This window comes from Lonchura striata, chromosome 20, assembly GCF_046129695.1.
Source record: "Lonchura striata isolate bLonStr1 chromosome 20, bLonStr1.mat, whole genome shotgun sequence".
Taxonomy (NCBI): domain Eukaryota; kingdom Metazoa; phylum Chordata; class Aves; order Passeriformes; family Estrildidae; genus Lonchura; species Lonchura striata.
Genome location: NC_134622.1, coordinates 7,747,435 through 7,770,876, shown reverse-complemented (window position 1 = coordinate 7,770,876; position 23,442 = coordinate 7,747,435). Strand labels below are relative to the sequence as shown.

At 58.9% G+C, this 23,442-nt stretch overlaps 3 protein-coding genes across 6 annotated transcripts in view; 2 read left to right on the top strand and 1 right to left on the bottom strand.

Annotated features, from left to right (window-relative positions):
- The first annotated feature begins 1,095 nt into the window (after positions 1-1,095).
- GIT1 (GIT ArfGAP 1) lies at positions 1,096-9,590 on the top strand. Of its 4 annotated transcripts, XM_021550963.2 has the most exons (22): positions 1,098-1,203; positions 4,063-4,196; positions 4,281-4,393; positions 4,477-4,582; positions 4,658-4,744; positions 4,854-4,984; positions 5,062-5,156; positions 5,237-5,279; positions 5,461-5,487; positions 5,783-5,831; positions 5,911-5,983; positions 6,585-6,682; positions 6,764-6,875; positions 6,954-7,081; positions 7,159-7,311; positions 7,391-7,618; positions 7,728-7,781; positions 8,053-8,139; positions 8,243-8,316; positions 8,415-8,597; positions 8,725-8,788; positions 8,889-9,590. In XM_021550963.2, exons 1-22 carry the CDS (start codon positions 1,152-1,154, stop codon positions 9,099-9,101), a joined length of 2,304 nt encoding a protein of 767 aa, XP_021406638.1. In that variant the 5' UTR covers positions 1,098-1,151; the 3' UTR covers positions 9,102-9,590. The 4 variants fall into 4 exon arrangements, with proteins under 4 accessions (XP_021406639.1, XP_021406640.1, XP_021406641.1 ...); XM_021550964.2 differs by lacking the exon at positions 5,461-5,487 and having other exon boundaries at positions 1,096-1,203; XM_021550965.2 differs by lacking the exon at positions 7,728-7,781 and having other exon boundaries at positions 1,096-1,203.
- Positions 9,591-9,766: 176 nt separating this feature from the next.
- Positions 9,767-12,408, top strand: ABHD15 (abhydrolase domain containing 15). The gene is made up of 2 exons (XM_021550857.3): positions 9,767-10,659; positions 11,903-12,408. The coding sequence occupies exons 1-2, from the start codon at positions 9,827-9,829 to the stop codon at positions 12,378-12,380; spliced, it is 1,311 nt and encodes a 436-aa protein (XP_021406532.3). The 5' UTR covers positions 9,767-9,826; the 3' UTR covers positions 12,381-12,408.
- Positions 12,409-12,422: 14 nt separating this feature from the next.
- TAOK1 (TAO kinase 1) overlaps positions 12,423-23,442 on the bottom strand; it is a 69,306-nt gene continuing 58,286 nt past the window's right edge. Inside the window, exon 20 of the mRNA XM_021550961.3 lies at positions 12,423-21,592. Within this exon, the coding sequence (XP_021406636.1) occupies positions 21,131-21,592 (462 nt within the window). The 3' untranslated portion in view covers positions 12,423-21,130. The remainder of the gene's footprint in view (positions 21,593-23,442) is intronic.

Sequence of the window (23,442 nt, the reverse complement as noted above, 5' to 3'; positions counted from 1 at the left end):
CGGTGGTCGCATCCCCCCGCCCCTGTCCCCGCACAGCATCCCCCGTCCCCGCTGCCCCATGATGTCGTGAGCAGCCCGCGGTGAGGCCACCCCGCCTGCCCCACGGCGGGGGGACACCATGCGACCCCGCTCCTGCTGGGGTCTGACCCCCCCGGCTGGCTGTGGGGCACCCATCGGTGTCCCCTCTGGTACCTAAAGGGTCGCAGGAGGGAGCAGACCCCATACAGTCCCCAGTCCTCCCCACCCACCCCCAAAATCCCCAGTGGAGCACCATAAAGGGGTGTGTGGCCCAACCCAGTGTCCTGGAGAAGGGGTGTGTCCGGGAGTGGGGTACACAGCGTCAGAGGTGGCATGGGGAAGAGGGCTGGGGCTGCCCCAGGACTGCGGCTGGATCCAGAACAAGTGTCCAGAGCAGGACTGCAGCAATTTGGGGGTGCCCTGGGCTGGGACTGGGGGTACACGGGACCCGGTACAGGAATGAGATCAGTGCCACCCCTCCAGGATAAACAGGACAAGGGCGGGGAGGAGGACCAGGACAAAATGAAAATGGGACCGGGAGTGCACCGAGGACGGGCACGGGGTCAGGGCTAGGGGATGCCCGGGATCAGAGCAAGGGCAGTGCTGACGCCCAGGAGCAGGTGAGGTGCCCCGGTCCGGGACCGGGCTGTCCGGGGGGCGTTTGCAGGTGCGGGTGCGGGTCGGGGGCGGCGCCGGTGCGGGTGTGTGCAGCGGTGCCGGTGTCCGCACGAATTCTTGTGCGCGTCCGGGTCCGTGTGCGGGGCGGGGGCGGTCCCGGTGCGTGTCCCGGTGCGGGGCGGTGCCGGCGCCGGTGCGGGTTCGGGTGCGGCTGCGAGTGCGGGGCGGTGCCGGTGCCGGTGCGGGGCGGCCGCGGCGGCGCTGCCGGTGGCGGGGCGGGGGCGGTGCGGCCCCTCCTCCGCCGGGGCCGGGCCTGCGCCGCTTCCTGCGGAGCCGCCGGGCGCTGGGAGCAGCCGGCAGCCCCCGGCCCCGCCGCCCGGGCCCCGCCGCCCCCTCCCCGCTGCCCGGCCCCCCCCACCCCTTCCCCGCCGCCGCTCCCCCGGCGGGCCCGGGGGCGCCGCCGCCGCCCCACGCTGGCGCAGAGGCCCGGGCCCGGGCCCGCCTCGCCGCTGAGGATGTCCCGGAAGGCGCCGCGGGCAGAGGTGTGCGCCGACTGCAGCGCCCCAGGTAAGGGCCCCCCCGCATCGGCACCGGCACGGCCCCGCCAGCCCCCCCGCGCCTCCTGCTGCCCCCCGGAGCCTGCCCTGCGCTCCCCCCGCGCCGCCGAGAGCCCCCGGGGCGGCCCCGCAGCCCCGCCAGCCCCCGCTGCACCCCGGGGTGCTTGCCCCCGGACTGCTCCCCGTGACCCCTTTTGCATCTCCTTCTACACCCCACATCGAGACCCCTTTGCACCTCCCTGAGTGCCCCCAGGGTCGCCCTGGTGATTCCTTTCTGCGCCCCACTCTGCGCACCCGAGGGAGCCCCATGGAGTCCCCCTCCTTCCCCCCAGGAGCCCTCTGATGTGCCCCCAGTGAAACGCTTTGATGAAACCCATGACCCCGTTGGTGCACCCCCTTTTAGCCTCCTGGAATGCCCGAATACACCCGAGACGCAGCCCCGATACCCCCGCATGCCCTCCTCCGTGCCGCTCCAGCGCGCCCCGTGTGCCCCACGCCCCCCTGCACCACCCACGGCGTTCTCACCCCAGCGCGGGGGCTGCTGGCACAGGCTGGGGGCGCGCCGGTCGGTGCCAGCAGCGCTGGTGACCCTGTAAATGGCAGGATGATGGGGGACACCCTGCACCCCACAGCCGGCACCCACCCCAGCCGGATCCGGGCTTGGCGGTGCCGGTTGGGTGAGCCCGGCGGCCGCCGCGCTGCAAGCCGGAGCCGAGCCTGGGCAAGACCATTCCCATCCCCGGCGGTGCCCGTGCCCACAGCCCCCACGCTGGGCACGCGCGGAGGGTTTGGCCCCCCAAACCCTGCCCACGGTAGGGCCGGACCCCAAACCTGCCCGTAGCCGGTGCAGGTGGCCCCACGGCAATGAATGAACGGGTCTCCGAGCCGGCCCCGGAAAGCTGCCCGCGGGCCAAGGCTGTGCCGAAATTATTCCGGCCACGTGCCAATGGCCGGATCCTGCCAGGAGAGCTGTCGGCACGCGTGGGCGAAAGGCTGCCCTGCCTCCTGGCATCCCCCGTGCCGGCGGGCGAGCGGGGGGCCAGGGGTTCCCGGGGCGGTGCCGGGGCTCCCTTCTGCGGCCAGGGGAAATGGAAACCAGTCTCTTCCAATCTCTTATCGCCTGGCAGCCATGGGAGGAAATGAGTTATAAAGTCCAGAGGCCGTTTCCTAGCGCGCTGGGAGCACCCGCTGTCGCTGCCGGGGATGCGCTGCCTGGCCCTGCGTGGGGAGGTGCCCGTGGGATGCGCTGGTCCCTGTGCCCGGCCTCCCTCGGCCCCACGCAGGGATGCCGGCTGGCCCCAGCCCTGCCATCGCCAGTGCGGGGCCGAGCGCTGGCGGTCCCGGTGCCAGCGCACATCCCGATGCGGGGATCGAGGTGCTGCGAGCTCCCTTGGACTCCAGGATCCTGCCAGGGTTTGGAGTGTCCCTGTGCGAGCACTCCACGATCTGCTGCAGTGCCCGCCCGCATCCCACCACATCCCAGCGGTTTTAGGGTGGGAGGGGCTGTTGCCCCAGGGATATTCTGGATCCACCCGCTTGGAGGGGCCGGCTCCCCCCGCACGGAGCGTCCTGTTCCCGGCGGTGGCCGTGGGCAGCGGGTGCGAAGGCGCAGATGCCGCCGCACCGGCTGCCAAGGCGCTGCCATCTGCGTGCGAGGGGCTGCCAGGCTGGGGGGGCCACCGCTCCCCCCGGGCCACCCCACCCCGGCCCCGGGGCACTGCAGCATGGCAGGATGCCGTGCCCCCCAGCACGGTGTCCTCAGGGCTCTGGGGGGGTGCGTGGGGAGGGGTCCGGGACCCTGCAGGGAGGAAGGAAGTGGGGGAGGCTTGGCTGCTTGCCTGCCTTCCTCTCTCTGTGAGGTCGTGGGGCCACTGGGGGCTCAGGGCCATCGGGCAGGTCAGTGTGGTCACCTCCCCAGGCCCTGTATCCCCGGGCGTGGGGCTGCCCCCCGCCGTGGGACAGTGTGGCGTTTGTGTAGGACCTACAGAAACGAGGGGATGGGGTGGGGCTGGGCAGAGGGTGGCAGGACTGCCCCGTCGTGCCTGGCGGAGGGGACACCTGGGAACGATTCAGCGATTCAGCATCCGTGCCTGGCTGCCTTTCCCGGGGGGGAGAGGGGCTGTGACCCAGCGGGGGTCCCCAAATCCTGTCCTCATGCTGCTGTGAACAGCTGCAGCTCAACGGCCACACCACGGGGCCAGGCCCCCTCGTCCCCAGGACCTGTTTTTGGGGTGCAGGCGTGGGGAGCCGCTGCCTGGCCGGGAGCGGTGCCCCCGCGGGTGCCGGGGCTGGTGCCAGCGCGGGGCCAGCGCGGCTGCTCAAACGATCCTTTGTTCCCAGCGGGGACACAAAGGGCTCCAGTCCAGCCGGCCGGGGCCAGCGGCGGGGCTGGAGGGGCACGGCAGCCTGGGGGGCCATGGCACCTGCCCCGGGGCTGGGGTGTCCTGTGGGCTGGCTGCGCTGCGGAGCTGAGGGTGCAGAGCTGGTGACCACCCTACCTAGGAGCCCATGGACTGGGGGTGCCCACCCCTTGTGGGACACACTGCCCCCATCCAGGACCCCCCAACACCCAGCCAGGGGCTCCGGGGGTGAGTGACCTCGCAGTGAGCCAGGGTGCCCCTGATCAGAGTGTGCTGGCATCATCCCTGCCACCAGCTGTCCTCCTGATGGTGGGGGGCCAAACCCTGCCCCCCTTTTGGCTGGCGGTTGCTATGGGAAACCCGTGGGTTTCCCCTGGTGATGGGCCGAGCCCCTCTCCATCTCCCGGGAAATGGTTGCTGTGGCAACGCATCCCCCCTGCTGGATGGATGCATGAGGAGGGGACCGCACGGGGAGGGGACACCCGCTGACACCCCCATGCCACCCCCAGACCCTGGCTGGGCGTCGATCAACCGCGGGGTGCTCATCTGCGACGAGTGCTGCAGCGTGCACCGCAGCCTGGGCCGCCACATCTCCATCGTCAAGCACCTGCGCCACAGCCCCTGGCCCGCCACCCTGCTCCAGGTGGGTGCTGGGGACACTGGAACGGGGGGAGATGCGCACTGGGACCCCCCCCCCCGCCCACTGGGCCCTGCCTGTCCCCTGCAGATGGTGCACACCTTGGCGAGCAACGGGGCCAACTCCATCTGGGAGCACTCGCTGCTGGATCCAGCGCAGGTGCAGAGCGGGCGCCGGAAGGCAAACCCCCAGGACAAAGTGCAGTAAGTGTCCCCTGTGCTGTGGGGAGGGGGTCAGCACTGGCTGCAAGCCCCCTCCTCACCCAAAACCCACTGCTCACACCCAGCCCCACCAAGTCGGAGTTCATCCGTGCCAAGTACCAGATGCTGGCCTTCGTCCACAAGCTGCCCTGCCGGGATGATGACGGTGTCACTGCCAAGGACCTCAGCAAGGTGGAGTGGCGGCTCAGGGACCCCCACTATGGCAGTGAGGACAGATCCCCCCATTACCAGCTCTCTCCTCTGCAGCAATTGCACTCGAGCGTGCGGACGGGTAACCTGGAGACCTGCTTGCGCCTGCTCTCGCTGGGTGCCCAGGCCAACTTCTTCCACCCGGTGAGCTCTGGTGGGGCCCAGGGACCCCAGAGGTGGAGTGGGGCCCAGGGGGGTCCTGGAGCCTCACGCCACGTGCAGGCTGCAGGGCTGAGGCTGCCCATGCCCGCAGGAGAAGGGCACCACACCGCTACACGTGGCCGCCAAGGCCGGGCAGATCCTGCAGGCAGAGCTGCTGGTGGTCTACGGTGCCGACCCTGGGGCGCCCGATGTGAACGGCCGGACGCCCATTGACTATGCCAGGTGAGGGCAGGGAAGGGGGTGACCCCTGCCTGCACCCCCACCTAGGGTGGGCATCACCCCTGCCGGCCCTCCCACAGGCAGGCAGCCCAGCACGAGCTGGCGGAGCGGCTGGTGGAGTGCCAGTACGAGCTGACCGACCGGCTGGCCTTCTACCTCTGCGGCAGGAAGCCGGGTGAGAGAGGGGGTCCTGGGGTGAGGGGGTCACCCTGGAGGGAGCACGTGGCCCTGCTCACCACCCCTCTCTTTGTGCAGACCACAAGAACGGGCACTACATCATCCCGCAGATGGCTGACAGGTGAGTGCCTGGCACCTGTGGCCCCGCTGCCCTGTCCCACGTCCCCCCCAGCGTCCCCGCTGGGCTGAGGGGGGACCCTGGTCACTGGAGCATCCCTGGGGGGTGGGGGGGTCAGCGTGCCCGCGCGTTTAACATCCGCCTTTGTCCTGTTCTTCCCTCCGCTGCCTTCTCCGGAGCGCAGGGTGCGCCCAAAGTGCATGGCACAGAGGTATTGTCCGCTCGGCTCTGGCTCCGGGGGCCCCCCATGCTGCTGGCATGGGCCCCCCTGCAGCCCTGGCTGCTCGGCCCAGCCCAGCACCTGGGGGGCACTCGGGGAGGGGGGTCCTGCTCGCCCCCTGCCACTTCATCCTTCTGTGCCTGCCTGCCAGCCCTGCTTGGTGAAGCCCCCAATGCCTGAGGGGGGGGTGCCCTGTCTTGGTGGGGTGCAGCTGGGGGACTGTTTTGGTGGGAACAGGCCAGGAATAACCCCCACTTTTTGTTTCCCCCCTGCCCGTACCCCCCAGCCTGGACCTCTCTGAACTGGCCAAGGCAGCCAAGAAGAAGCTGCAGGCGGTGAGTGGGGGCCAGGGCAGGGCTGGGGGGTGTCCTGCCCCTCTCATCCTGCCTGACACTGTCCCCTGTACTGCTGCAGCTCAGCAACCGGCTCTTCGAGGAGCTGGCCATGGACGTGTACGACGAGGTGGACCGTCGGGAGAACGACGCGGGTGAGCGGGGGGTGCGGGGTGCAGCCCCCCGGGGCCGGGGCGGGAGTCACGGCGCGGGGGAGGAGCAGCAGCGGGGCCGCGGCCGAGCCCTGCGCTCCCCCCGATCCGCCGGGACCGCAGGCCCCTCCTTCTTCATTCCTCCGGCCGGGAAGGTTTGCTCAGCGCAAGGGGCCGCCGCTGGGTGCCAGGGCTGGGGTGCTGCCGGAGGTGGGTGCTGGGATCCCCCAGGGATGGGGGTCAGCCTGCAGTGGTGCCCCTGATCTGGGGGCTGGCAGGGTGGGGGCAGTCCCATTCGCGTGGCAGGGCGGGTGCTGACAGACAGACGTGTAAAACCATCTTCCCACCAGCTAGAGGGTGCTGAGCTGGTGCCTGAAAGGGTGAAGAGCATGGGGGGGGGTCCTGTTCGTGGGTTACGGGGGACCCCAGCCCTGCTGGGTGGCTGGGGGAGGTGATTCCCGTCAGCCTGGCCAGGCTCTGCTCCCAGCCCCAGCAGGCTGGCCCTGCGCCCGCGCCTGCGTCCTGCGGCTCTGAGCCCTGCAGCCTGCGTGTCCGGGGGTCCAGCCCTGTGCCCCGGGGTCTGACACCAGCTGCCTTCCTGCAGTGTGGCTGACGACGCAGAACCACAGCACGCTGGTGACAGAGCGCAGCGCCGTCCCCTTCCTCCCCGTCAACCCCGAGTACTCAGCCACGCGCAACCAGGTGAGTCCCCCTCCAGGCCACATGGACCTCCCTGTGCACTCACACCTCTGCTCACCCCCTTTTTCCTCCTCCTTCCCCCAGGGCCGGCAAAAACTGGCCAGGTTCAATGCTAGGGAGTTTGCCACTTTGCTCATCGACATCCTTGGGGAAGCCAAGCGCCGGCAGCAAGGGAAGAGTCTGCTCAGCCCCACAGGTAAGGCACGGAGGGCAGTGAGGTGGGGCTGAGCACTCCCCCCTGCCCTGTGCTCAGCACCCGCCCTGCCCTGCCCAGACGCCCTCGACTACTCGCTGCGGAGCCAGAGTGACCTGGACGATCAGCACGACTACGACAGCGTCGCCTCTGACGAGGACACGGACCAGGAGCTGCTGCGCAACGCCTCCCGCAACAACCGTGCCAGGGTGAGCCCAGCCCCGGCCCGGACCCCCACCCACACCCCCACCTCTGGGATCCTAGCGCTGAGCTCCTCTCTCTGCAGAGCATGGACTCCTCCGACCTGTCGGATGGCCCCATCACGCTGCAGGAGTACCTGGAGGTGAAGAAGGCTCTGGCTGCCTCTGAGGCCAAGGTGCAGCAGCTGATGAAGGTGAACAACAGCCTGAGCGATGAGCTGCGCCGGCTGCAGCGCGAGGTGGGTGTGGGGCCAGTGAGACTCCCCTCCTCAGCGTACCCTCCCCTCCTCACTGATGCCTTCCCCCTTCTGGCTGCAGATCCACAAGCTGCAGGCAGAGAACACGCAGATCCGGCAGCAGACTGGTCCTGCACATCCAACCCCGGCCCCCAGCGAGCGGCCAGAGCACGGGCACCCCCCGGGCACGGCCCCCCCGCACCGCCGGGACCGCCAGGCCTTCTCCATGTACGAGCCGGGCTCGGCGCTGAAACCCTTCGGGCAGCCAGTGGAGGAGCTGGTGACCCGGCTCCAGCCCTTCAGCCCCAGCGTGAGTGTGCTGGGGTGGGTGGGATGGTTTTGGGGTGCAGCAGTCCCCCCAGCCCCACGCGGTGCTGGGTCCCCTCCCCGCGGGGCCGTAACCTTTCGTGTGTCGCCAGGAGGTGGAGGACGAGGCTCTGTACTCCATGCACATCCCAGCCAGCGTGTACCGGGTAAGGGGGCCGCAGCGGGGGCGGCTCCTGCATGGGACATGGTGGCTGTCGCCTGCCCAGGATGTGGCCTTTGGGATGTCCTGTCCCCCCACCGCCCTGCACCCCCCTGGGTCAGGCCGGGGACCTCCCCAAGGGACGGCAGCTGCGGAATGTTCCTGCATGCAGGGTGGCGGTGTCCCCTGTGCTTGTCCTCCCCTGCACATCAGCGGGGTTGGCTCCATGCCCTTTTGCACCCCATTCAGCATGGGCTTCCCCTCTTTTCCCCCTCCAGATCCGGAAAGGTCCATCTGCCTCCTCGGTGCCCTTCCCTCCATCCTCCCCGCTGCTCTCCTGCCCGCCTGATGGTGCCCGACACATGGTGATGTATCAGGGAGGGGGAGCAACTCTTGGGTTGGGGAGACTCCTGACCCTATGTGGGGATGGGGCTGGGCAGGGCTTGACACTGCTCCTCTCCTCTCCAGAGCAAGCTGGACCGGCATGGGAGCGGCACTGACAGTGACTACGACAACACACAGGCTGGTGAGGTTCTGATCAGGTGAGTGCTAGGGCTGGGGGGGAAGCTGCCCCAGGGTACGTGGGGACACAGGGACAGGGGGCTGATACTGACCCAGGGCGGTTGCCTGGTCCCTGCAGCATGGAGGGGAAGCGGTATGTGGAGCTGAGCAAGGATGAGGATTTCCCCCACGAGCTGGACCCGCTGGACGGGGAGCTGGACCCTGGCCTGCCCAGCACAGAGGATGTCATCCTCAAAACTGAGCAGGTCACCAAGAACATCCAGGAGCTGCTGCGGGCAGCACAAGAGTCCAAGCATGATAGGTAGGACTGGGGCACAGCCTCAGGGTCCTTCTGGACACCCTGACCAGGGTTGGGGCCACTCCTTGTCAGCCTGCATGGTCGGGAGCCACTGTCCTCCGTGTTGTTCACCCTTTGTCCTTGCCCCCAGCTTTGTGCCCTGCTCAGAGAAGATCCACTCGGCTGTGACAGAGATGGCATCACTCTTCCCTAAGGTAGGAGGAGCAGTGTGTCCCTGGGGTGGTTGTGGTCCCCACCAGACACTGTCAGCCCCCTGAGCATGGGTTCTGACACTGGTCCTGTGCTCTGCCGCAGAAACCAGCACTGGAGACGGTGCGGAGCTCCCTGCGGCTGCTCAACGCCAGCGCCTACCGACTGCAGAGCGAGTGCCGCAAGACTGTGCCCCCTGAGCCCGGCGCCACCGTGGACTACCAGCTCCTCACCCAGCAGGTCATCCAGTGTGCCTACGACATCGCCAAGGCCGCCAAGCAGCTGGTCACCATCACCACGCGTGAGAAGAAGCAGTGAGCGCCAGCCCGCGTCCCCCCATGGCCCCAGGCCCCCGCACTCTCCATGCCTCCCTTCCCTCCGGCAGCAGCCGGCACCTGGGGCGAGCGTGGCTGCGCGTGGCCGTTCTGGGGATCCGAGGTGCGGGGTTCCTCGTGCCCCCTGCGCCATCAAGGAGCTGGTGCTCAGCCTGCGGGGTAGGTGCCTGCATCCCCCTGTACAGCCCCCTGCCCGCCCCGCGGCACGCGCCTAACTTATCCTGTACATAGCCTCTGTAGCTGTCCGTGGCGGCGGTGGCCTTTGTACCCCCACTCCCCACAAAGCCCCTCTCTGGGTGGCCGGTACCCCCGAGGCCTCCCATGGCATTACACTGGACTGGGGCGCCCGTGGGTCCCCCCTCCCCGGGCGTCCTGAACCCCTCCCCGGGCGTCCTGCCCCGTGCCGGGGCCGCGCTCCCCACTGTAAGATGTGTCCTTGTACATTTGTATCAATAAAGGTGTGAGCAATGCACGGGCATCCTGCCCCTGGCTCCTGCGCCCATGGAGGGTCCGTGGCTGCGGCGACAGGCAGGGCTTGGCCACGTGTCCCTCCCGTTTCACCCAGTCCCCTTGGCCCTGCTGGCGGCCATCCCCGGCACAGCCCTGCTGTTTGCCCAGCCCCGGGGCTGGGCTTTCCCAGCACGGCCCCGCCATCACTCTGCGAACCGCCGACCATCGGGGCTGCTGGCTGAGGCTCCTGCCGCCTCCATGCTGTCCCCGGAGGGTTTGGTGGCCGCAGCCGCGGTGCTCGTGGGGCTGGGCCTTCTAGCTTGGTGCCTTTGGGCAGGGAGGCTGGAGGTGCCTGGAGACGTGGGAGAGGAGGAGGAGGAGGAGGAGGGGATACCCTTCATGACCGAGGAGGGCTCAGGGCACTGCCGGCTGCTGTGCAAGCCCTCGGCTCTGGCCCAGCACCTGGTGCGGAGCTTGGGGCGGTCAGCGGCGCTGCGGGGGGGACACTGGCAGTGGCCGTGCTGGCCCCAGCTCCAGATGCTGTGGCAGCTCCTGCAGCCACCTGAGCCGGAGCCGGTGGTGGCTCGTGAGCTCCTGCAGCTGTCTGATGCTGGGCTGGTGGCCCTGGACTGGCTGGTGGGGCCGTGGGGGGCTGCGGGTGGCGGGGGGGTGGTCTCCAGCCCTGTGCTGCTGCTCATCCCCAACGCTGCTGGGAAGGTGACGGGGGGGCTGCTGCAGCTGGGGCTGCGGGCGCTGGAGCGGGGCTTCATCCCCGTCATCTTCAACCGCCGGGGCCACAACGGCTGCCCCCTCACCACCCCCCGGCTCCAGCCCTTCGGGGATCCCGGGGACTTGCGGGAGGCTGTGACCTACCTGCGGTGCCGGCACCCCTCTGCCTCTCTGCTGGCCGTCAGCGAGGGCTCGGGCTCGGGGCTGCTGCTCGCCTACCTGGGCGAGAGCGGCTCCTCCAGCCGCCTGGCCGCTGCTGCCTGCCTCTCCCCCATCTTCCGTGGCCGGGACTGGTTTGAGGCCAGCATGCCCTGGCTTTACGAGTGGCCGCTGCTCCTCCATCTCAAGCAGGGATTGAGCAGGTCAGTGCAGTCCTTTGGGTTTGGGGAGGTGGAGGGGGTACCCTGGGAACCCCTCGGTCATCCTTGGGGGTGTGCATGGGGTGGGTGCTGCTGCTGACACCGGGAGCCCCAGTGCAGGGGCAGAGGTGCTGAGGGCAGCAAAATGTGCTGGTTAATGAACACCAGCCTGGAGCTGGCTGCTATGGGGCCAGCTGGGCCACCACGTGTCCCCAGCCTGGCTGGGGCTGGGGCTGCGGCAGCATCTTGGGGTTCCTGAGCTGGGAGGTGTGGGGCAGGGTCTCACAACTCTTCCTGGGAGGAGCTGGTGAAGTGCTCGTTTGGATTTGGATCCTGAGGGGTGAGTGGGGCTGGCCTTCTCCCTGCACCTGACCCTCCTGTTGGTCCTGGGGTGGGACTGTGATGCCAACCCACAGCTGGGCTGGGCGCTGGAGTGCTGCTGTCCCTTCCCCAGGGGTCTGGGTTCCCTATTGCACAACACAGCCAGGCTCGAGTGGACCAAACACTGGCTGAGAAAGGAGACAAACTGCCCTGGTCCAAGGCCTTGAGCAAGTGGGCACTTCCCCAGGGAGTGCTGAGAGCTTGTGGGGGCAAAGGGGACTCCGCAGGTGGGCAGATGGGAGTCAAAAAAATGCGGAAAAACCCCAAACATAGGGACAAACAGGTGCCGGGTGAAGCTGCAGCAAATCTCAGATGGGTGCAGCAAGGAGCTGTGCTTACTGCAGGGATGGGGTACTGGGGGGTAGGCAGCAGAGAATCTCCCCCCTCCCTATTTTCTGATTCCCTCTGCAAATGCTGCTGTCACGGTAACGAAGCAGGAGTGCCGGCCGTCTTCCGTTGTCATGGCACCCAGGCTGTGCTGTGGGGACCCTCCAGGATCCCTGGCAAGGGGCTGGGATGGGCCTCCTAAGCCACTCTGGGGTTGGGGCAGAATAGGTTACTCCTATTCCTCTGCGTGCAGGGCCAGGACTGTCGAGCAGCCCATGGGCACACAAGCTGGTGGCACCCCTATGGCAACATCCCTGTAGCCCCCAACTCCACGTGGCGCCCCTATGACCCTCCACCCCCACGGCAGCACGCCCCAGCCCCTGCCAACATTCTCTGTGGCCCCTATCCCAGGCAGCATCCCCATGTCCTCCCCACCCACGGCAACATCCCTGAAGTCCCCAGCAGTGCCCCCATTGCCCCCAGCCCACGGCAGCAGCCCTGCACCTCCAAGCCCACGGCGGCCGCCCCATCCCCGCAGGTACGCGGGGGCTCTGGCCGAGGTGGTGGACACGGACAGGCTCCTGGGCAGCCGCTCGCTGCGGGAGCTGGAGGAAACCCTCTTCTGCCGGACCCGGAGCCGCCCCAGCAGCTGGGAGAGCTACTGGGAGCGCAACGAGCCCCTGCGCGACGCGGACGAGGCGGCGGTGCCGGTGCTGTGCCTCTGCAGCGCCGATGACCCCGTGCGCGGCGCCCCGGCCCGCAGCCTGCCCCGGGAGCTCTTCCGCAGCAGCCCCTACTTCTTCCTGCTGCTGACCCCGCTCGGGGGGCACTGCGGCTTCCCCCGCCGGGGGCCGGGGCGCTGCTGGGCCCACGAGGCCGTGCTGGAGTATTTCAGGGCCATGGCCGAGTTCCTGCGGATGGAGGAGAGGAGGAAGGGGCTGCCGCGGCCCCGCAGGTGTGGGGGTCCCCCAGCTGAGCCCCCCGTGTTCACCTGGCAGAGGTCCTACACGCGGTAGCCCCCCTAGGGCAGGGTCTCACAAAGGCAGGCAGACACTCCGTGTACTAAAATTACTTTATTACAGTTGATTTTTTTTTTTAACATTTCCTTTGCTATGATACAAAGGATACTTACAAACAAAATATTACATATGACCTTATTTTTTTTTTCTCTTCTCTTATTTTCTGACAACTTGGTAACAGCTTTAAATGCACAATCTATACAATTAATACAGGTTATATATGAGCTATAATGTATGTTGAACCAGAAGAATACCAGAATACTGACAATATACTGTACATTAAGCCTTACCAGTTAGTGCTCGTGGCATTTTCTACAAGAAGGAAAACGCACACCTGTAGATTCACTCATACCAGCTGGTGCTACCAGACACGGAAGCAAGAAGGAGTTTAATTCCCCTGGTTAAATCCTTCGTGGCCCATCACCGTGGTGCTGAGCCTGGAAACCTCAGACCAGTGTTCATAGTAAAACAGCAGATATGTGTGTGTTTTTTTTCTATCTAATGCTCTGTGGCACAGCACGGCACCGGCCGGGCTTGGCCATACCTGGATGATGCCCCAGAGCAAACGGCCATGGCGCTGGGGCCGGGCGCTGGGTGAGCTCTTGCTGGGGAGCTGGACCTCCTTGGGGAGGGGGAGAGGAGGAAGAGGAGGAGGAGAGGAAAAGCAGCAACAGCTTTGCTGTCATCAGCAGGCAGCTCTTGGGTTTGTGCACATGAACAGGCGGTCGCCGAGGGGGAAGAGCGAGCCCAAGGCCTGGCGCTCCCGGCACGGCTCCGAGCCCGGCCGCACACGGAGCTCGTGCCCGGCAAACCCTGCACGGGGTCGGGCAGCAGCTGCCCTGTGGTCACCTCCTCACCAGGAAAGGTTTGCTTTTGTTTTGCAGCCAAAGCCAGAGGTGTGTGGCTACAGGTGTGCACTTCCCCTCCTCCCGCCGGGGTCTACATCGCACTGATAAGGTTACATTTTTGTTTTTTATTTAATTTTTTTTTTTTTCCTTTTTAAAGCAACCAGCAAGTGAAGCATTTTTTTAGTTGACTGGCAAAAAGACCTGGCATTTGCACAAAAGCTGCAAATGGAAAAGAGCCATCCCCTCCTCCCACCCGCTGCATCCCAGCCCAGAAAAATCCCAAACTGTTGGTGGAAGAAAGAAAAAAAAAAAACCACAACAGGGGTGGAGGAGAGAAAGGGGAGGGGGAACAGGTTGGAAAATACCAGGTTTGAGTTAACATTTCCTTGACTTCACACAACTCTTGTGCAAAAAGAAACACCCCCCCCCCCCCCCCAAACAAACAAAAAACCCAAACCCAGAAACATGCTGGAAATAATGAAAACAAATGGAAAGTAATATATAAAATTAAAAATATAAATAGGATGTCTGGCTGACTGGTAGAAGAATAGGTCATTTAGGTTACAAAAAGGAATATACATTCAAGAGGCTCTGAACCCAGTGGGGTAACTGATGTTAAACTTGTGTTAATAGTTAGGCTAGAATTCTCAAGTTTGTCTTTAAAATCTTCACAACACAAGCAAGCTATTTTTAAAAAATATACACTATACACACCTCACACAGCTTCTCCTATCCATATTACACACGTTACGCTACCCTCCCATCCCTACACCGAGGGGGGGTCCCATGGCCGAGGGGCCCGGGGTGTCCCCCCATCCTGTCCCCCCGGCCCCGCGGTGGCGGTGGGGCAGCGATGGCTGCGGGGCCGGGCAGGTCGCTTGGCCCCTCCACATCTTACCACAACCTTCTCAAAGCATTTACAAGTCACCAAAGGGCTGTAGCCTTTTATGTTATACACACTTCACTTTGCAACGTTAATTATTTACATCAGGGCTGCCCTCCCCCCCCCCCCAATCTTTTAGCTGTTTCTAGGCAGGTAAAAAAAATGTTCCTGTTCCAAGCAAGCAGGGGGAAGAGCTGCAGGGGGTTAGGAGGGAAGAAAAGCTGAAGAAAGGAAGCGGGTGGTTTGCTTGCCAAAGCCAAACCCGTACACGCACGTCTGCCTCTCCTTCTCTGATCCTTGAACCCTTACAAGCTCCCATTCCCTACAGCCTCCAGGACAACCAGACCCGGAGAGCACGGCCTCACTGGCGCTCAGACTCCTCTGCTCGCAGCTTCCCGGGATGCTCAGCACTGCTATTGACTCTCAGGCTTGCCTCTGCCACAGGACACGGAGCACAGACCCTGACCATACCTAGGAGCCCACCCCTCACTCTGCAGCAGGTCTTGCAGGGCAAGCCAGCTGAAGTGGGGCGGGGACACCAGGACCCCCACAAGCCACCACACTGCACCCCCAAACTTGCCCTTGGCAGCTGCCACCAGCCACAGTCGGGCTGTGCCGGAGCCGTGCAGAGGCAGCGGCCGCCGACTTCAGCTTGTCAACAACCCTGCGCTGATTTCTGCACTCTGCTGAGCTCAGAGTTGCCATAGAAATGTGTGATCCTGGCACTAAAAGCAGGCAACGACCTCAAATCAAAGTCTTTTTTTGTTTTGTTGTTTTTTTTTTTTTTTTTCCTCCAGTAGATTTAGATGAACTCGGGCTTAAGACAAAAACAGTTGGAAGGGGAAAAACAGATCATTTCTAGAGAGATTGAAAAACATTACCACAAGCCGGTATTAAACTGCAGCAAAGAACCTGAACTTGGTTCCCATTGAGTTCAGCTCCAGAGCAAGCTCAAAGCCACGGCTGTCCCTCGCACTGCCCTCCGTGCGGTACACAACGCCCAAGGGAAGGAGATCCCACACAGCCATCAGGGAAAACCCAGCCAGAGGCTGGGAGCTGAAAGCCCCAGGCCAGCGGCTGTTGGCCTCCCCAGCTCGCAATATTTAAGCACAAATTCCTCACAGCATCACTGGACAAGTCTCGGGGATTAGGTGCATGCTGAACTACGACTGGCAATTACAGTAGCTTTTTGCTAGCTGGCACATACTGTATCTATAAATTTTAGTACAAAAACTTAAAAAATACAGAAACTAGGTCAATTTGTTAACTACATATTTACAGATAATTACAATTCTTTTCAGTGACAATAATTAAACTAATTGTCAGTGAAAATTCAAACTGTGCATGTTCTGAGGTACCCGTACTCAAGGGTGGGGAGCGGGGCAGGGGGCCAGAGGGGCAAGGTGGGGAGAAGTTTCCCCCCAGGGTTTGTTCACATCCATGGGGGCAAAGCTCGGCCCTCCTGGTTCCTGGTCTCACTGTGTGCACTCAGAGAAAGCAAGGAGAGCGGGAGCTGATATTGGGGTCTTATTTTCCCTAGGACATGGCTTAAGGATGTTCTGAGGATGCCAGGCAGGTGCAGAGCCAATGGTCATGAACCAAATTGCCTTCTCCCCTCCAGGGAGCCTTCAGGTGAAGTGCAAGTATCGAGACCCACAGCTCAGTGGTTAAGGTGCTTGTTTGCTGGCAAATCCGATTTACTAAGTCCCTCTCTAGCTGACAAAGAGCTCTCCTTCCCCCGGAGAAGGGGGCAGGGATGCAGCAGGCAGCATCACAGCCCCAGCTGGCTGAACCTCATTGTGCAACAGGAACCTGGGTTATCTGCTGCCACTGCTCCCTGGTGGGGTGATGTTTACTAAAACCACTAGATCTATCAGGTTTTCTTATTTTCTGGCTGTAAACATCAAGCCCCAACCCTCCAAAGCGCCTGACATATATTAATCAAAAGACTTCAGCTCAGTTGACTTGTAAAAGTGCAAACTCAAACAACCACAGCAGAGGGACAGTGACCAACATCCCTGCCTGGGTATCCACTGCTCCTCTGTCCTTGGCACGTGGTTCCGGGCTCACTGCGGGCCAGCACTGGGGTGGGAACATTCTACAGGCAGGAGCACAGGTAAAGACAACACTACTCCTTGGGAAAGGGTAACAATGACCCAACCAAAACTGAGTCTCTCCTAAAAAACTTGCAAGAAACCTTCCATAAGGGACAGGGGGAATATTGCCTCCAAGTTCTCTGGTAGCACAAAGAGAGCCCAGGGTTGGCATTCTGCTGAGCTGGAGGGGCATCCTTGGGGGAAATGCATGACCTGACACATGCAAGACCTGCTCATCCCCTGAACTGTCAAATGCCTCCCTAAGATGGGGTCTGTAGAGGACAAAGGAGAAGGTCAGAAGGGTCTTCACAGCTTGAGGAGCTGGTGGTGTCCAGCATGGCACTCGCCCCTCTACTATGAGAAAGACCAGGGCAAGATTTACTAGAACTGCAGAGCAAGCACCCAGGAGAGGAACGAGGCTGTCTGCTGCTGGCTGGACTTGAGTGATGAAACACACAGTCCTAAGGAGAATAAAGAATGGACCATGAGCATCTCTGTGTGTATACACGGATGTATAGACCTTAAGTCTATAAGTACACACACGTGTACTTAAAATCTTCCAATTTAGCTTCTCTTTTGCCCCTTCACACAAGCTAAGAACCTCCAGGTATCAGCCACATGCCAAGGCAGTCAGTGTTCAGAGCTAGCAGCAGCTCCACCTCAGGAATGCCAAAAGCCAGTGCGGGCGCAGTGAGCCAAGACCGTGCCGGGCTTGTGATCTTTCGTGGTGAGACGCAGCTGGGGACTCTGAGCTCAGCCTGCTGAGCACTTCACCGGCCCACTCGCCGCCTCCCCAGCAGATCCCTACACTGCCTCCACTGCCTGCCTATTGCTAAACCATCTTGTTTTCTTCTCTGCTGCCTTGTGACTTTCTGGTACCCTCAGGAAGCTCCCTTCTCTCCTTCAAAGCACACCCGCAGCAGCTACCTACCCTCTCATGCCCCAGAAAAAGCAAGCTGCAATTACCAGGGCTGCACTTCAGCGAGGGTTCAGCCCTAGCACAGCCTGTGCCACGTCTGTGCCCTCGCCCCGAGAGCCCTGCTGAGGGGTTGCTTTTGCTCACAAACAGGAGCGCTAAAGAACAGCAGAACTGAAGTGCCCTGACAGAAATGCACAGCATGAGGTGTGTGTGCACCTATACCCACACACACGTACATACAGAGTATATAAATATATACAAATGAGATACCATATATATATCCAGAGAGATGTGCGTATTCAACAGGGTAATGGTAGACAGTGGTACGATAGGATTTATTGCCTCTCAAGAAATGGCACGTAAGCAGGGTTGAGGGGCTGGGAGCCTGGAGGCGAGGGGTCCTGGGGGTTTAAACAACAGCACAGCCCCAGGATTGCCCTGGCTGCACCCCTGTGCAGGTCACAGCGAGTGTGCAGTGCCCGTTCTTCTGGCGCAGGAGGGCTGGGTGGGACACAGGGCGATGCCAGCCTGGCCCCAAGCCAGGCAAGTAATGGCTGCAGGGAACTTTTCTGTGGAAAGTTTGCTATCACACCACTTATTTAGTTGTTCAACCTCTTTGAAGTTCACAGGCTTGGAGGTAATGCAGGTGAAACAGAGCTGTGGCCTCCATTTCAGTGCTGCATCCAAGGAAGAAAGCATGTAATGTTCAACATGGAAGGGAGAGGTGGCTGCTGGCTCCCTGGGACCATGGAAAACATGGAAAATGTGGTCCCTTTCACTGATTTTAAATAAAAACAAAGGAAATTTGAATCAGAAAGAGGTAAAAATGCTGGCTAGTCTGTTTTTTCCATCTCTGGGCTAAGCTACACCACAACTTCAGCTCTTTGCAGAGGGGAGAGAAAAATAACCACAGAAAAGAGATTTCAGGGGTCAAGCTGGTGATTTAAAAATACCGCAATAAAATTTGCAAGTAGTCCACACAGAAGAGCTCCCCAGTGTTAAATATAAATGTAAGAGATGCAAGAGAACATCTTTGCTGAGGTACTGGAGTAGTTTCCAATTTACAGATTACAGTAATTTTAAAATGGAAGTTAGGGCATGACTGCAATGAGCACAACATGGAGCAATTTGCCTTACTTTTTAAAATGCTTTACTTTTTAAAATAAGAGTTTGCAAACTGATTCAGAGAGTGTTTGCATCTCTCTAGTGCACAGTTGTTCATGCATCTCAGAAATAAACCTGAGATACATTAAAATTCTTAACACCAAGGGTCTCCTCAAATACCTCCAAGGTACAGCCTGACCCTGAGTTCCTCTGGCTACAGCTGTGTAATGAGGTGCTTCCTCTTGAGATCAGGCAGTTTTGGGACAGCTTTTCTTCCCCCACGTACACACAGCGACACACACATTTAGACCAGTTGATCTGAATCAGTTTTTGCAAACTATTTTAATTAAAATATTAACTTGTTGGAATAGTCCAGGTCTGCACATGATATACATGTAAAAATGGTTACTACACAATTTTTTTTGAATACAAAAAAGCCAATATGGGATAGGCATCATTTCGATTCAGCATTCAGTCATGCTTGACATTACACAAATAGATGTGTTGAGAGAATTCTGTTGAAGTAGCTCAATTTAAGCCAGAGACTTTGACCAAATTCAAACCATAACAGAAGCAGAAGAATGAACCCACTGAACTTGCAGGTATAGCCTGTCCCCACTGTAGCTGCTGCTGTTTGGGATTGAGGAGCTGAACTCAAAATGCTGTGTTAGCACCATGCTCTGGGCACACCCTCCACAATCACATGGTGAACCCCAATACAAATTTGGCCTTTCATTTTGGTTTTGTCTCTCCTTCCAAACCTAGGAAAACACAGGTACCTTTCCTAAATGAGTTTTGCTTAATTTCAACAACACTGCAATGCAAAAGACTGACCCCAAAACATCCAATTCCACATAAAAACATAGCAGAGGAAAGGACAAGACAATTCACAGTCACCGCATGCCCCCAGGAGCATCCAGAGGCACCTCCATGGGACCCACACCTCCTCCCAGGCTTCTGTCAACTGTTAGTACAACAAAACTCCTTACAAAGGGGCTGCTCAAACATGTTTTGGTAGAGTTTCCATCTTCAATTAGAGTGATACGCTACATCACAATGCTAGAAATCCCAGCTGGATTCACCAGACACTGGCAGAGAGTTAAGGATTGGGAGTGGATGTTAATTTAGCTAACGAAAGAACGCTGCCCTGTCGGGTACTGAACAGCAGCGAGACACTATTTACTATATAAATATGTCACATGGACAAACACATTCGGAAAACCTCGCTTTTGAGCCCTATAAACATATTAAAGGCAAATCCTAGAGTTAGCAGCTAGTGTTTTCTTCAAGATGATTAGTGTGCAAGGAAAAACATTTACAAAGAACCCTGGCTGGTCAGTCCCCAAGACAGAAACCTTTGCCTCAAACCAAACTTCATCTACCTGTTCTTCCCACAGTCCTGGCTGACCGAGACCGTCCTGGCACTGGCACGAGAGCATGGGGGCATCTCTGGTTCCCAGCAGTAAGGGATGACATGGTGCCAACGAAGTTGTTCTAAGACTCCCTGACCTTTTATCACTGTATAGATTTCACAACCTCCTTTGCTTCCTTTCAGTAGTACAGCAGCTCCAGTGAGCCCTCTGGAAGTAGTGCCTTCTCACATGGTGTGATACGCTGCCAAAATATCACAGCATCTCAAGGGACTGTAAAAGTTGTGAAGTATTGCAGCAATGAAAGTAATAAAAAAGGAGCCTCACATGCAGCAAGATCTACAGTGGTGATGTGGGTTAGTAATCAGCTGGGAAAGAGTCATTGGCTCAGCTCCTCCTGGTACACCATGGCAACTAAACATTTCAACAGTTGGCTACACGCTACATGTAAACAGAAAATTGCAACAAGCCAAATAGGTAATAAATTGGTGGATGTAGTGTAATGATGAAAAACCCGATCAATGGCATTTTGTGACTATGGCATCCTTTAAAACACCTCTGGCATTTGAGACTGATTGGCTGAAAGTCTAAACATTTCTGAATGGAGCAAAAAGGACTATGGTGGGCTCCAAGAATTATTCTGATGCTTAGCTAAAATGAGATGTCACAGTATTAGCTGTACAAGTGCATTACTTACGCTCCTCCGCCCAACCTCATCTGAGCTACCAGCAGCACAGTCAGGGAGTGCCAAAGCAGACAGACCATTTCAAACATTCCTAGCCTGTTCCCCCCAGACAGATTTACCTACAGAGTTCTCGGGAAGCTGACCAGTGCCTTCTAGGAGAACATCACTTCTTACACGACACGGAGCGCACACTTGGGCAGAAGAGCCCTGGTATCTCTTGGCCTCTCTTCTCACCTTCTTCCTCACCTATAACTCTTTGAAAATGCCTCCTGGCAGAGGCAATACCCTAGAAATGTATCCAATTTAATGACCAATAAAAATGGAACAGAAGATCCAGCTGTTCCTCCCCTGGATATGGTTTAAAGGCAGCTTGCCCGGTTTTTGCAGGGTGGCAGATCGAAATTCACGGACATGGGAAGAGGTCTCCATTCTCCCTCAGACTTCCTACATGGATGGCACGATGAGGGCAGTCTGAGGCCCTTCTGTCCTGTCAGTGTCATGACCACCAGCCAATTCTTCTGACTAATTGCATATATTTCTCAGATGCCCTCCCAAGACCCCTCCAAAAAGTTAAAAAAAAAAAGAAAAAAAAGAAACAAGAAACCAGCAACAAAACAAAAAAAAACCCAAAATCCACCCCCCAAAACCCTGCAGCCAAATACTATGACATCCCAGTTAGTAAACACAAAACGTAATGCTTTACAAAATGAATACAATATTCCATGTGCACCCAGCTTCCACACGTCAGCACCGCACTGAGGAGGCTGCTGGGCTGGTGTCTGTAGGCAGTTTCTGTTGGCAGACAGCTCCAGTGGAATTGCCACCCTCAGTTATTGTTTAAGTTATGTATAAGACATGTGTGAACCATTGGATATTTGTGAAGTAACACTTGTGCTCCTGCTCATGCCCTGCTCCGTCCGTCCCCCAGAAGCTGTCCGCCTCAGAGCCTGGGGGCTGTTGCGGACCCCTATAGCACTACTTCGAGGTACCCCCTGCATGGGCCCCGAGGGGTGACCCCATGGCTGAGGTCCACCTTGCATTGGATGGCCCCAAGCTTGCGGTGGGCCACCCATGGGATGACCCCAGTGAGGTCCTGCACCCCCAGTAGGATTGTGGGACCAGCCAGAAGCTCCCGGGTAGCTGTGGCTGAACGCCTCGGGGGAGAGATTAGAAAGAACCATATTACTAAAACCTAGCCTCATGCTTTCTGAGTCAAAGGCTTCGATCTCGCGAGCTTGACGCTCCAGCAGGCTTCGTATCCGCTCGGTGCGCTCGTTCTGCAACGCCAGCATCTCCTCCTCAATCTAGGAAGGAAAAAAAGACAGTCTGTAGCAGCAGGACTGGCACAGCCTCTGGAGGACCTCTAACAGCTACTGAGGGACTTTTCCCTGCATTTGTGCAGGAAACTAGCTCTAGATCAGATGTCCATGGACACACAGTCTGTTCTGAATATAAAAGGGTGGATTTTTTAAGGGTTAAGTCTCAAAGACCCACACAGGCCAAAGCATGGTGAACACCAGTTGGAGGGTGTTTATTCCTGTTCCTTGGTGAATACATGAAATTTGAGGGATGCAAATCTAAAGTCTGCACTGATACCAAGACCTTGACATAGATTAATCTTCTGAGATACAGCAAAGTCTACAGCTTCCATAGACGCCCACTGGGAAAGCACCTTCAGGTACAGTCTGCCAAAACAGTTTATGGTGACCTTCACTGTAGCTGAATCTAATGATGATTATGATAATGACTGCTGTTTTCTCTAGGATTCAAGGCACAAGCCCACATTCAGCTTCCTCTCTAATGTTCACTGGCCAGATTTTCTTAGCTCATGTATTTATCACCTCCTATCTACCCCTTTCCTGATTTGGTTTTCTCATATTTCACTGCCCTGGTACTTTTTCCAGGGTGTGTGGCTGAAGGACATAGGCAGTGCTGTTTGAGTTGTGTGGCAGATTATTAGCTAGATGATATGCAAGCTGGCAACTCCAATTTCTCCACCATAACACTGTTCCAAATTGGTTTCCAAGACTACTTTGGTAGGGGCCCTGGGATCAGCACTATTAAGTACTGAAAACACAGGACTATGGCCTCCTGACACACATCAGACAGGGATGAAAGCCTTTCTTATTGAAATCTCTGCAGTCAGGTGGAGAACCAAAACCCATTATCTTCTTGCCAGCACTGAAAAAGCTTCTTTTGGCCTCAGTGAAAAAGACCAAATGGGAAAAAAGCAGGAGCCAAGACTTTCAGCACAGCTCACTGGCATCTCCCTGCTGTCAGCAGCAACATGGCCAAGAGGTGTTATCTGGGTCTGTGCTGAAGGCACCAGGCAGAGCCTTGTACTTGTAAGCACTCTCTTGCCTGAGTCAGGGAATATGCAAAGCAATTTCATCTGGAATTGAGGAAACAATCTGCTCCAGCATGAGTCATCTCCTGAGCCATTTGGGGCTTTCAGAAACTCCTTCTCCACTTGCCTGTTACTCTAGGTGAGTGACAGACTGTGCACTGAGCAGCCCTGCTCACTATTCCTGCTGAAAGCCACAAAGGCAGCAGAGGAAGAAGGTGCCTTCTCTAACATTAGCTCTTTAAAATGCTCTACTTGTTTTTTTCCTGTCCTGCTATCTAAGTAGAATCCTCCTTTCTCAATGTCTTCAGCATGTCACCATTTTCAGTCTCAGTGACAGTGTAACACACAGGACTTGGTGCAACTGAACTGCACTGAAAGGCCTGACACTTTGTTAAAGTGACATCACTGAAACCACTCTGAAAATGAAGTGTCTGAGGCATGTGGGAAGGAAATTACTAAATCTGAACTCTTTTAAAGACACTCTTGGGACATGCTCATTGCTTGTGCAATACAAACAACATTTCACATCAATGGGGCTTGGCTACTCCCTCCTTACTCCAGGGTTGGACATGACACACATGCTCTGGTGAGGGGCACCACCAAAAGTAAAGGGCAGCCTGCTGAAGAGGAACCAGATTTCTATGCATACACTAACTTCTGGAATCTGGTTTATTACTGAACACCAGGGACTGACTTTGCCACAGGCTACACATTTATTTCTGCATATAAATGCAGACATTCATCTTGTGCACATACCTGCCCTTTCTCTGGCTGCCAGCTTCAGTTAGCACATGCCAGCAAACACCA